Below are 13,647 nucleotides of genomic sequence, written 5' to 3'. Positions count from 1 at the left end.
TGACGTTGTGGGTTCCCATGTTGATGGTGATGCTGCAGCTTAGCTTCCCACCATGTCATCCCAGGTTGGATCCTTTAGATAACAGATCATAGGTGCTTAATTATCACCATGGGGAAATGTTGTATTTATCTTATATGCTGATTATGAAAAAAGGCCAAACCTTAGAATAACAAAAAGTTAAATAAAGTGTAGATTTAAGCACAATAATGGTATACTGTAAATAAAAGCCTTCACATAAAATCTCAAATCTAGTCGAAATATTGATTTATCACTTTTAATATGCTATGGACCATTCTAAGACATCTTCTGAGAAATCATAAAAGAATACAGAAACATGATAAAGGCAGAGTGAGACCATCTTGCCATGAAGCGCTTTTTTAATTGATATTATAAGGAAGTAAATACATGAGTGACAGGGTGAGAGAACCAATCAGACACAAGGTCCTAGGTTACAATCTAACCATCAGTCTGTTCCATCTAGTGACTGTAGTCGTAGCTGTAGGTGTAGTAGACGGTGCCTTTCTTCAGGTGGCAGGTCTCAGTGTGTGTTCCTTGGCGGATGGTGGTGGTGCAGGTTCCCAGGCGGTGATCTGCTCCGACGTTATCATCCCACACCTAATAATAATAATCATAATTGTAATAATCTTCCTCCTCCTCCTCATTATCATCTTCATCATCATAATTGATTGCTTTTCCAGTGCTCAACGCACTTTGCATAGTAAAGGGGGAAACTCACCTCCAGCTTCAGGACAGACTTGTGAATGATGTCTAGGAAGTTGAATTCACCGGGCCAGGTGGGGTTGGCCTGGTTATTCAAAATGCTGCTCATACCACCGAAGGCTGGGCCGCACCACACCTAAGGAAGATAATGTTGTTTGTAGACGTTATTAAACGTTTTTAATTACTCAATGTGTTTTTAATAATCAATGATTTTTTATGTGTGTACAGTTTGAATGAGGAACCTCTACATGTATTTTAAAATGCATTAATATATGTTTGTTTTTCATTTGTTTGTTTGTTTATTAGTTCACCTAACAAGTAACAAGCCAATCACTGACATTTTCAATGTGACACGTCACTGTAGGCGACTTGATATCCAAACAAATGACTGTTGACTGTCTACTGTTTACTGTTTGATTAGTGCTGTGTCTCTGTCCTTTTGTGTTAGGATGTCTGTCCTGTCTGTTACATTACTTCTTCTGTTTCATCTCCCCACCTGCCTTTCCCTCATTGTAAATAAGAATGTTTCGTTAACTGACTGTTCTGGTTAATTAAAGGTAAAATAAATTAATCAACTCACCTTGACGTAGGGGTCTGGCTGGGAGAGGAGGTCTCCTTTCAGGTTGGAGGCACTAAGGCCCCACACCCTGACATGGCCGTCATACAGGTCACAGTGTACAAGAGCCAGGGTGCATAGCACCAGCAGTCCCAGGGACAGAGAGAGAGAGGCCATGGTACACTGTCGGAGAGAGAGGAGAGAGAAGAGGAGAGGAGGGTAGGAGGGGAGGGGAAGGTATAAACCTGCCCATAAGAGTTTGAAACTAACACTAAAAACTGTATTCTGACAGGAGTAAAGAGAGAGAGAGAAACAATCCTGAATCAGCAGAAATGTGATTGATTTCCATGCCAGCGTATCCTGGATGGAGGGAGATCACACTTGATTTACAAACTGTCAGTCCCTTAGAGAACGTAAGAGCTCGTCACAGAGCATAAATCGTCGGGCAAACAGTAAAGATACACACAACAATGTATATCCATTTCAAGGTCTCAATCAATTTAGGAATTACAGCTAGGAGAGAGAAGAAAATACACAAGTCACATTCAGAGAGGAAGAGAGAGAGAGAAGCTAAGATACTTCTGAGAAAAACAAACCCAGTACAGACGAAGAAATGACGACAGAGAGTGAGAGAGAGAAAGATGGATTAGCGGTCCTTTACCTCAGCCTTGTAACCTCTGAATGTTGTACATTCTACCCCTGTATATATAACATACTGTACACTCCCCTCAGCCCCCTCCACTCTAAAGGTGATAGCAACATACATATGGTCAGTTCTCAAGCACCGTCTCAGCCAATGAGCGTCCACGGTGCTGGCTATGACGGGAAAAACCTATACTACGTGGCAAACAGGGGTTTGAACTGAAATCCTATTGTGCGTCCCAAAAGGCACCCTATTCGCTATACAGCAGTATGGGCCCTGGTCAAAAGTAGAGCACTATATAGGGAATATGGTGGAATTTGGGATGAAGACCGGGTTAACAGAGATGGTTTCATTAATAATGAAAGTTAGGGTTCTTCTGTGAGAAAAGGCTTTCCTCCAACAGGTGGGTGACAACAAGGGCCAACAATGTTATCAACGTCAATTTCCCACTACTGAGCTGAACTGAGCCAAAGCAAGCTGCACAAGGTTGACCTGGTTACACATCCATCAACGTTTCTGGAGCCGCGTTAGAAAGGACAATGTGAAAAGAAAATATCTGAGATAGCACGGTTCAGATCGGGATGATGAAGGTTTACAATCAGAGACCAGAGCACACATCCTATGATACAGGCTAGAGAACAACGACAGCAGGTCAGCAACAGCAGGTGTCCTTTCCAACTCACCACAAAGTCACGGCCATAGAAATATCATGAATAGAACGGGCGTACCCATTGAACTAAATGATGTGCATTTTCTCAGGTCAGACGGCTGTCTACACTGATCTGTGTGATAGCAAACTCTCATGGGATCGCTAACAATAAGATTTGCTACAATAAGCTATCCTAGCATTCGTCAACGTTACCCAAGGCAACGTCGTCCGCTGAATCCCCATTCATCCTCAAAAGAGTTAATCTTAACAAAAACTATACATCTGTAGCTAATATCTACCAAGTCTTCACAACCTAATTCTACTATCTAATTCAGATATCTTCTGGTTGTAGAATCAGTATTTATTAAATTCGAAATGTGCACGAAAATTAGCTATCTAGCTAGCTTGTCTGCCTGCTGGCTGAATCCGTCTAAAATCAATCCATTTGAAACGAAATGGATGCTAAAAAAGCCAGCTCACACACTCATTTTTTTTTTTTTTAAACCTTTATTTAACTAGGCAAGTCAGTTAAGAACAAATTCTTATTTTCAATGACAGCCTAGGAACAGTGGGTTAACTGCCTTGTTCAGGGGCAGAACAGACTTTTATCTTGTCAGCTCGGTGATTTTATCTTGCAAACTTTCGGTTACAAGCCCAAAGCTCTAACCACTAGGCTACCTGCCACCCCAAAGTATTCAATGCTGAATACTACCACTAGCTAGCTAGTGTAATGAACGTCTTGCTAATAGCAAAAAGAGTTTCATGATAAGACAGTTTCTGTTCTGCTGTGATTAGTTCCGCAGCACGCTGACAGCTCTAGCTGTGACGTTATCACGTTGGCCAAACGTAGCTAGCTAAGGAGCGAGGCACAGTGCCAGCTGAAAGGTACAAGCTGATTTCTGAGAACTGTCCATTAACTTTGGTGCTGTACAACTTCATCAACAAGCTGGCAAACTAGCTACTGTAATGGCCATTCAAATAAGCGTGCTCTAGGCTGCTAGTTGGAGTCAGTTTTCTTAACTGATCGAGCTGATAGAGCATGGTTTGCAGTACTAGCCAGTGCGTCATAGCTACGGAGGGAGCAAGTACAGAGTACCACAGCATGGCTCTGTCGCAGCCGGCCGCGACCGGGGGGTCCGTGGGGCGACGCACATTTGGCCTAGCGTCGTCCGGGTTAGGGAGGGTTTGGCCGGTAGGGATATCCTTGTCTCATCGCGCTCCAGCGACTCCTGTGGCGGGCTGGGCGCAGTGCGCGCTAACCAAGGGGGGCGGGTGCACGGTGTTTCCTCCAACACATTGGTGCGGCTGGCTTCCGGGTTGGAGGCGCGCTGTATTAAGAAGCTAGCTGCAGCCAGAGTGGAAGAAGCGAAACGAGAGGGATAACTGAGTCTGCGTTCTCCAGCAGGTGGCTTTTTTTTGTTTTTTCCACTCACCAAGCGAGGAGTTTTTGTATGGAGGTCAATAAGAGAGTGTCGAATTTGGTTAACAAATAGTTTAATAGCTTATTTGCTACGTGTGGCTTATTTGTTCAAATATAAGTTTCGTAATGCTTAGGTTATTACCAGTGTACTGATATAAGTAGGACGGACATGTGACATCCCTGCAACTTGGAGACAAAACACTTTAGAGAGCCCTGTAATATCCTGCTAGGATATATTATGTTCAGTGTGATTACGTCTGGGAATATCACATGCTGCATCATTGACATAAAGGTCTCGTAAATTTAGGGTCAAGTGCACGTACATGACTTGTCAATTCCATATTCGTTGTCAATCCCTTTCCTTTAATTAGACAACTAAGAGTGACAGTTAAGTGGAAATGTTAACATGGTGTCAGATAGAAAGAAACAAACTCATAATAAATAATAAAATGGGAATGATCGGGCTTTCCAACACCGAGGATGGATTTGGATTCATCAAATTTACCTGACTCCTGGAGAAAGTTTCAACAGCATGTGGAGCTAATGTTCTCTGGACTGCTACGTGCTAAGAATGAGAACGAGAAGTGCAGCTATCTCCTGTTGTGGATTGGGGAGAAAGGACGAGATGTATTTAATACGTGGACACTTACAAACACAGAGGCAAAGATAGTGAAAACATTTTATGACAAGTTTGAGGAATATGTCATACAAGTTTCAAGAAAAACTATAAGGAGTTAGCGAATCCTTCAAGTATTTTGTTACCGAGCTAAAGTTGATAGTTAAAGACTGTAACTTTCCAAACAGTGACGAGATGGTTAAAGATTGAATTGTTTTTGCTACAAACTCACATGAAGTGCATGAAAAGCTATTGAGTCATGGCTCATCAGATTTGACTTTGGAAAAAGCCATTGACATTGCACGCTCATCCAACTGTACAGAGACTCTGACACAAGAGAGCACGTTGCAACAAACAGTGAGCAATCATTTGCTTGGACTAGAAAGACACAAAGTTAGATTTAAACTAGATACAGGTGCCCAGGTGAACATAATACCAGCAAACAGGTTCAGGAATAGGTTTGGCAGTGCAGTTCTCAAACCAGCAACACGTCAACTCACAGGGTCTGGTGGTGAACCACTGGATGTTAAAATGGATCTGACATAAGGACACTGCAGTCATGTTAGAGTTATACATTGTCAGCACAGAAGGGCTTGCCTAGACATGGATTTAATCAAACTGGTGTTGTCTGTCAATGCAAATGCAACACTGAGTGAAACACAGAATGTAACTAACATTATGGAGGAGTTATCTGACATGTTCCAAAGTATAGGAGAACGCAGCATGCCTGAAAGCTCAGCTGGACGTCATAGAGAAAGGCAAAATTGTTGTAAAGGAGACTGAGCCTACAGACGATCGCCAGGTTTGCTCCCAGACTGCCAGAAGTAAACGACGATCGCCAGGTTTGCTCCCAGACTGTCAGAAGTAAACGACGATCGCCAGGTTTGCTCCCAGACTGTCAGAAGTAAACGACGATCGCCAGGTTTGCTCCCAGACTGTCAGAAGTAAACGACGATCGCCAGGTTTGCTCCCAGACTGTCAGAAGTAAACGACGATCGCCAGGTTTGCTCCCAGACTGTCAGAAGTAAACGACGATCGCCAGGTTTGCTCCCAGACTGTCAGAAGTAAACGCACCACTACGTCAGCTCCTGAAACAGAGCAGTGAGTTTGTGTGGGACACAATTCATGACGCTGCGTTCCAGCAGATGAAAGAGCTCATCACAAAAGAGCCAGAACCTGTGCTCACCTATTTTGACCCCCACAAGGAATTCAAGTCAAGGCTGGGGTAATCTCGTTACCCAGAATCAAATGTCTGTCATGGGAAACTAAGCCTAAGAGATTATGGAGGACTGAAGATGACGGTGCAGAATGCCTCGTGAATTAAAAAATAATAATAATATCCCTAAAACTCACCAAATAATAGTACTTTTACGCTGATCTGCTCACTCCTGGGCAACAACATCCAAACTGGATAATAACTCAAAACAACTTGTAAGGCTAAAGAATTTTATAGACAAACACTATCAACGCAGTCAAAACAAAAATATGGCGGAGAGTAACCACGGAAACAATGGAGAACCAAACTCTAAAAGAAAACTAAGAGACTCTTCGACTGACACGTATTGCCTATATTTACCACCCTGTACGGTAAGCGTGGAAACCGAACTGCTTAAATCTATAAATGATCAATTAGGCGTGTTGGAGTTAGTTCAGAAAGATGTACAGTACCAGTCAAAAGTTTGGACACCTACTCATTCAAGGGTTTATCTTTATTTTGACTATTTCCTACATCGTAAAATAATAGTGAAGACATCAAAACTATGAAATAACACATATGGAATCATGTAGTAACCAAAAAAGTGTTAAACAAATAAAAATATATTTGATATTCTTCAAAGTAGCCACCCTTTGCCTTGATGACAGCTTTGCACACTCTTGGCATTCTCTCAACCAGCTTCACCTGGAAGGCTTTTCCAACAGTCTTGAAGAAGTTCCCACATATGCTGGGCACTTGTTGGCTGCGTTTCCTTCACTCTGCGATCCAACAAATCCCATACTGTCTCAATTGGGTTGAGGTCTGGTGATTGTGAAGGCCAGGTCATCTGATGCAGCACACAATCACTCTCCTTCTTGGTCAAATAGCTCTTACACAGCCTGGAGATGTGTTTTTGGTCATTGTCCTGTTGAAAAATAAATGATAGTCCCACTAAGCGCAAACCAGATAGGTGGCGTATCGCTGCAGAAGACACTGATTATATGTTAATTGCCGAATCTCAGTTTGCCATGTGAGTTTTATGGTTTTGTTTTGTTAGCTTAGGAAAATATGTGGTACATTCTTGGTGTAATATATTTCTTAACCACAAGGGTGTGACGTTGAGTCATTTTTCAGGTTCATTTGATGTATTTCAATACTAAAATGGATGACAGTTTATTCTGATGTTGTGAATATGAGACTACACATGGAAACAATTTATTTGTATTATAGTCAATGAGGAATTATTAGAAATTGTTAAATCCACTTTACGATCACAATGACTTTGATAGACTTTTCAATTGTTCTTTTCTTAGTATATTATACAGCAGATTTATGGAGAATTGCTGTGGGAGTGCTAATTATATCCCGTTGACTACTCATCATTCATCCATACTGTGTGTGTCCCATGATTGCAGCTTTGGAAATAAATTAACTATCCATCCATTACTCCTTCCTGTGTTGACTAACTGACCTGAGGGACGGGACCAGGAAAGTCACACTGTGGTGATCCATGCTGGTTAACCTTTCTCGCCCCGGGGTTCCGCTAGCGGAACACCCACGACATTCCGCTGCCTTCGCAGAGCGCGAAATTCAAAACATTTTTTTTTTGAAATATTTAACTTCCACACATTAACAAGTCCAATACAGCAACAGAGAAAGATAAACATCTTGTGAACCAGCAACATGTCCGATTTTTTAAAATTTTACAGCGAAAACACATATATATTTATGTTAGCTCACCACAATACCAAACACACAACGTTTATCCACTGCATAGGTAGCTTCAAAAAACCGACAATAATATAGATATAATAGTCACTAACCAAAGAAACAACTTCATCAGATTACAGTCTTATAACATGCTCACAATACATTTATGTTTTTCGAAAAAATGTGCATATTTGAGGTATAAATCATAGTTTTACATTGCAGCTACAATCACAAATAGCACCGAAGAACAGCCAGAATAATTACAGAGAGAAACGTGAAATACATTAATACTCATCATAAAACATTTAGAAAAATACATGGTGTACGGCAAATGAAAAGAAACATCTTGTGAATCCAGCCAAAAATTCAGATTTTTTAAGTGTTTACAGCGAAAACACAATATAGAAATATATTAGCTTACCACAATAGCCAAACACACAACCGCATTTATTCACCGCAAAGATAGCTTTAGCAAAAACCAGCAATAAATATTAAAATAAATCACTATCTTTGGACAACTTCACAGATGAACAGTCTTATAACATCAGTGTACACAAAAACATTTATGGTTTTGTTCGAAAATGTGCAATATTTAGAGCTGAAAACCGTGGTATTACATTGTGAAAATGTAAGCAACTTTTCCCAGAATGTCCGAATATATTTCTGACACTCACCTAATCTGACCAAATAACTCATCATCAACTTACATAACAATACTTGTTGTATGGCAATGAAAATACACTGGTTCTTAATGCAACCGCTGTGTTAGATTTTTTTAAATAACTTTAGTACGACATACAGCTTGCGTTATTGCGAGACAGCGCCCGCTAAAAGGGGGAAATGGGACTAAACATTTCACACAAAAATACGAATAACATCAAATTGTTCTTACTTGTGCTGAGCTTCCATCAGAATCTTGTACAAGGAGTCCTTGTCTAGAATAAATCGTTGTTTGTTTTAGAATGTCCTTTTCTCCTGTCGAATTAGCAACCTTAGCTAGCCAAGTGGCGCGAACATGTCCATCTTCTCTCGAGTCAAAACAACGGAAAACTCCAAAAGTCCCGATAAACGTTGAAAATCGATGAAAACCGGTTGAAAAAACATACTTTACGATGATATTATCACATGTATCAAATAAAATCAGAGCCGGAGATATTAGCCATGTATACCGAACGCTTCAGAAGCACATCTGGGGTCCTTCTCGCGCCTTCGAAGACAATGTACATTTCCAGACCTCACTCCCAAAAGCTCTTGTTCGACCTCAGATCAACTAGACACCCATTTCACCTCCACATGCCTGTTGACATCTAGTGGAAGGCATGAAGTGCATGTAATCGATAGAGATAAGCCAGTGAAAGGCAGGCCCTGGAACAGAGCCTCGATTTCAGATTTTTCACTTCCTGTCTGGAAGTTTGCTGCAAAATGAGTTCTGTTTTACTCACAGACTAAATTCAAACAGCTTTTAAAACATTGAGTTTTTCTATCCAAGTAATAAATATTGATATGTCGATCTAAATAGATACAAGGCCGTTCATTTGGCACTGATTTTCTCCCAGTGAAAATATACGCCCCCTACACAGACTAACAGTTAATGTGCCTTGAATTCTAATACTCACAGCACTGTCACCAGAGCACCACCACCATCACACTTCCTCCCCAGCGTCACTGTGGGAACCACAACATGCAGAAATCACCATCACCTACTCGATTCTCACCAAACACGCGGTTAGAATCAAATAATCTCCAAATTAACTCAGCAGACCAAGACAGGTTCCACCGTCTATGTCCATCACATTCATTGGCCAAGGGCGGTCACTTTAAATGCCCACACTGATTATCCTTTGTCACGTTATTAATTACCACACTGTATTACCAATAGTGCATTATAATCGACCACCTTATTCCCAGGGCTTTCACCTTGTTTAATGACCACACTTTATTACCCAATGGCCCGTCAAGTTATTCGTGATGACGCCAACCTAAATTATCCAGGTTACATATTAATGACCACATGGTATTATCCAATGCGGCGTCACGTAGTTAACAACCAGTTACTGTGATATCCAATGGCGTGCATGTTGTTTAATGGACAACTGTGATATCCAATGGTTGGTTGTTGTTACATGATAGCAATTCTCGTCACATCATCTGCTCACCATTGCCAGGCTCCATCACTAGTTCAGGTTTGAAACTGTAGTACATTTGCCACCCAATCTTTTCTCTGGGTCATCAAGAACTACTTGCTCTGAATAAAGTCCAAATTCTGTCTCTGTCGTGGTCGTGTGTCCAGCAGGGGTGTGAGAGAGGGTTAGGGATACGCAAGGGAGACCCAACCTGTTCATCACCCCATTCAACCACACACACACACACACACACCACAGCACACACACACAACACACACACACACACACACACCACACCAGCACACACACACCACCACACACACAGAGAGAGAGACACACACACAGACACGAGAAACACACACACACACAACACACACGAACAGCACACACAGAGAAGACACACACACCACACAACACGCACAAATAAATGTATCTATGTCGTGGTGAGGCAGGACATTTTTATAGATTAAGCTAGAATCAAAAGCTTTACTCCTTCCACAGAACAACAGCTGTTCAGAAGTGGTGAGGGGCATTTAAAACATCTGTCCTATGAACCTGAAAGATACTCTTTGAGAATTCCTCTGCTGAAGTTACCCGTGTGAGAGAGCAGACTCCTCCTTTACCTACTAATGAATTAACACTCTACTCAACCTCTCGACCAGTCATCAGTTTCCCCTTCACTGAGATACATTTTATTCACTGGGAGATTCTCATTTGGGCAAAAGTCTGTCATTTCCTCGACTCCTCTGTCCTCCTCTGTAAGTCGTTCTGAATAAGAACGTCTGCTGAATGACTAAATGTAAATGTATGGCTCTGCTTTCAGCTGTTTTCCTGTTCAAGAACCTCCATTATGATAGTCAACAGAAACCACCTGTTGTTGGAAAGCAGTCTCTAGTTCTGAGGTGCTTTGTGGACACGGGACCTGTTGTTGGAAAGCAGTCTCTACTCTGAGGCGCTTTGTGGACATGGGACCTGTTGTTGGAAAGCAGTCTCTACTCTGAGGCGCTTTGTGGACACGGGACCTGTTGTTGGAAAGCAGTCTCTACTCTGAGGTGCTTTGTGGACCTGATCTAGGTCCGTATTCATGAAGCGTGTTCATAACAGTTTGGCTAATTAGATCATATTGAAGGAGATTGTTCTGGAATGGGAAAACCTGATCCTAGATCAGCACTCCTAATCTGAGACACTTTATAAGGGACAGGTATCCCCTGATCTGAAAGCAGTGGTGGAAAAAGTACTCAATTGTCATACTTGAACAAAAGTAAAGATACCTTAATATAAAATGACTGCAGTAAAAGTCACCCAGTAAAATACTACTTGAGTAAAGGTATTTGGTTTAAAATATACTTATGTATCAAAAGTAAATGTAATTGCTGAAATATACTTAAGTATCAAAAGTATAAATAATTTCTTATTCCTTATATCAAGCCAACCAGACGGACGGCACAATTTATATTTACTTTTATTTTTGGGATATCCAGGGGCACACTCCAAAACTCAGACATCATTTACAAATAAAMCATTTGTCTTTAGTGAGTTCGCCAGAGCAGAGGCAGTGGGGATATGTTCTCTTGATAAGTGTGTGAATTTGACCTTTTCCCTGTGCTGCTAAGCATTCAACATTTAATCAGTACTTTGGGGTGTCAGTGAAAATATGGCGTAATAAATGCATTATTTTCTTTAGGAGTGTAGTGAAGTGAATTCAAAAATATGAATAGTATTTTACACAGCTGTCTGTAAGGCATCACTGGCGACATAGCTCAGCAGTCTCTACTCTGAAAAGCTTTAGGAATCCAAGCTAGCAGTTCTCTATACAACACCGCCCCCATCTGGTGTGATGAAGTCATATTTTTGTTGTTGTTGATAATATACCATTATGAATTATCATTCAGTTCATTTCCACATGGGGGGGGTTCATATGTAACTGTAAGTATAACAGATGGTTCCCTGACGTTGTGGGTTCCCATGTTCATGGTGATGCTGCAGCTTAGCTTCCCACCATGTCATCCCAGGTTGGATCAACATAACATAAGGACTTAATTATCACCATGGGGAAATGTTGTATTTATCTGAAATGCTGATTATGAAAGAAGGCCAAACCTTAGAATAACAAAAAGGTATATTACACTCAGGTTTAAGCACAAAAATGGTATACTGTTGTGTCGTTGATTATCATTAAAAGTGAATATCTTATCGAGTATAGTCACTTAATGTATTGAAACAATTCATAAACATGATGAAGCCAGACAGACCATCTTGCCGTAAAGCATGTTGTTTTATTCTATAAGGAAGTGAATACACGAGTGACAGGGTGAGAGAACCAATCAGACACAAGGTCATAAAGGTCATAGGTTACAGTCTAACCATCATTCTGTTCCATCTAGTGACTGTAGCCATAGCTGTAGGAGTAGTAGACAGTGCCTTTCTTCAGGTGGCAGGTCTCACTGTGTGTTCCTGGGTAGACAGTGGTGGTGCAGGTTCCCATGTAGCGATCTGGTCCGATGACATCATCCCACACCTAATAAAAATAATCATAATAACAATCATAGTAAAAATAATCTTCCTCCTCATTATCATCTTAATAATAATTGATGGGATTTACATAGCGCTTTTCCAGTGCTCAAAGTGCTTTGCATAGTAAGGGGGGAAACTCACCTGCACCGTCAGGACAGAGTTGGGAATGATGTTTGCGAAGTTGAACTGGCCGGGCCAGGTGGGATTTCCCTGTTTCTTCAGAATGCTGCTCTTGCCTTGAAAGGATGAACCGCACCACACCTGAGGAAGATAATGTTTTCAGTAGACTTCATTAAACTTAAAATATATATATTACTGTGCATTAAATAGTAAATTATTGTTAATGTATGTACAGTTGGCTCACTTGAATGATTTTATAATTAATACATTTGTTTGTTTGTTCATTTTTGTATTACTATTACTTCACCTAACAAGTAACAAGCCAATCACTGACATTTTCATGGTCACACGTCATTGTAGCAGACTTGATATCCAAACAAATCACTGCTGACTGTCTCCTGTTTCCTGTTTGATTAGTGCTGTGTCTCTGTCCTTTTGTGTTATGATGTCTGTCCTGTCTGTAACATTACTGTACTTCTTCTGTTTTATCACCCCACCTGCCTTTCCATCATTGTAAATAAGACTGTTTCGTTAACTGACTGTTCTGGTTAATTAAAGGTAAAATAAATCTGGTATTGCAATGCCTCTACATACCAACAGATATACAAACTGGCTTACAACCTGAAATCAAATTATGCATATTAAGGGCCAACCCGGTCCTATAAGGCAAAGTGATGTCAAGCGACCAGGACATTAAGAAGGAACCCCTCGTAAGTCGACGACGCTTGGTTCGCCAAACTCACCTGTAAATCTGCGCGCGCCTCCCTCCTACAAGGACCAACCCGAGCTAACGCAAAGAGAGAAGAGGGGAACAGGCACACAAAGGCAGATGAAGAAAGACACTAGAAGAGGGGAGAATGGCACAGAACGTAGGAAGAAGAAGGAAAACTAGGGGAAGAGAGGGGAGGAATGGCTACGCAGGCAAATGGAAGAAAGGCAACTAGGAAGAGAAGGGAGGCATGGCTCCAGCAAGGTAGGATGGAAGAAGGAAAATAGGAGAGAGAGGGGAGGACAGGCCGCATATGGTCAGGATGGAAAGAAGACAATAGGAAGAGAGAGAGGGAGGACAGGCTCACAACAGAAGGATGGAAGAAGGACAACTAAGGAGAGAGAGGGGAGGACATTGGCTCACAGAAGGAATGGAAGAGGACAACTAGGAGAGAGAAGGAGGACATGGCTACAGCAAGGAAAGGATGGAAGAAGGACATGGATAGAGAAGAGACGGGACATGGCTCAACAGAGAAGGAATGTAAGACAAGGAGAGAGAGAGAGAATGCTACAGCAAGGAAAGGTTGAAGAAAAGACAATAGGAGTAGAAGACGACCGGCCATGGTCAAACAGCAAGTCCAGGAATGAAAAGGACAAATTAGGAGAGAGAGAT

The 13,647-nt window shown here is 41.4% G+C and overlaps 2 protein-coding genes across 2 annotated transcripts in view; both read right to left on the bottom strand.

Annotated features, from left to right (window-relative positions):
* Positions 1–13,647, bottom strand: part of LOC139026050 (perforin-1-like) — a 23,289-nt gene that overhangs the window by 4,444 nt on the left and 5,198 nt on the right. The gene's annotated exons all lie outside the window — the stretch shown is intronic.
* Positions 360–2,057, bottom strand: LOC112076486 (perforin-1). Its single transcript, XM_070441351.1, has 4 exons — positions 1,938–2,057; positions 1,301–1,459; positions 737–856; positions 360–615 (listed from the first exon to the last, which is right to left on the bottom strand). Exons 1-4 carry the CDS (start codon positions 2,040–2,042, stop codon positions 478–480), a joined length of 522 nt encoding a protein of 173 aa, XP_070297452.1. The 5' UTR covers positions 2,043–2,057; the 3' UTR covers positions 360–477.

Source organism: Salvelinus sp. IW2-2015, unplaced genomic scaffold, assembly GCF_002910315.2.
Source record: "Salvelinus sp. IW2-2015 unplaced genomic scaffold, ASM291031v2 Un_scaffold3786, whole genome shotgun sequence".
Taxonomy (NCBI): domain Eukaryota; kingdom Metazoa; phylum Chordata; class Actinopteri; order Salmoniformes; family Salmonidae; genus Salvelinus; species Salvelinus sp. IW2-2015.
Note: the sequence above shows the minus strand (reverse complement) of the source record. Positions and strands in the feature narration are given on the sequence as shown.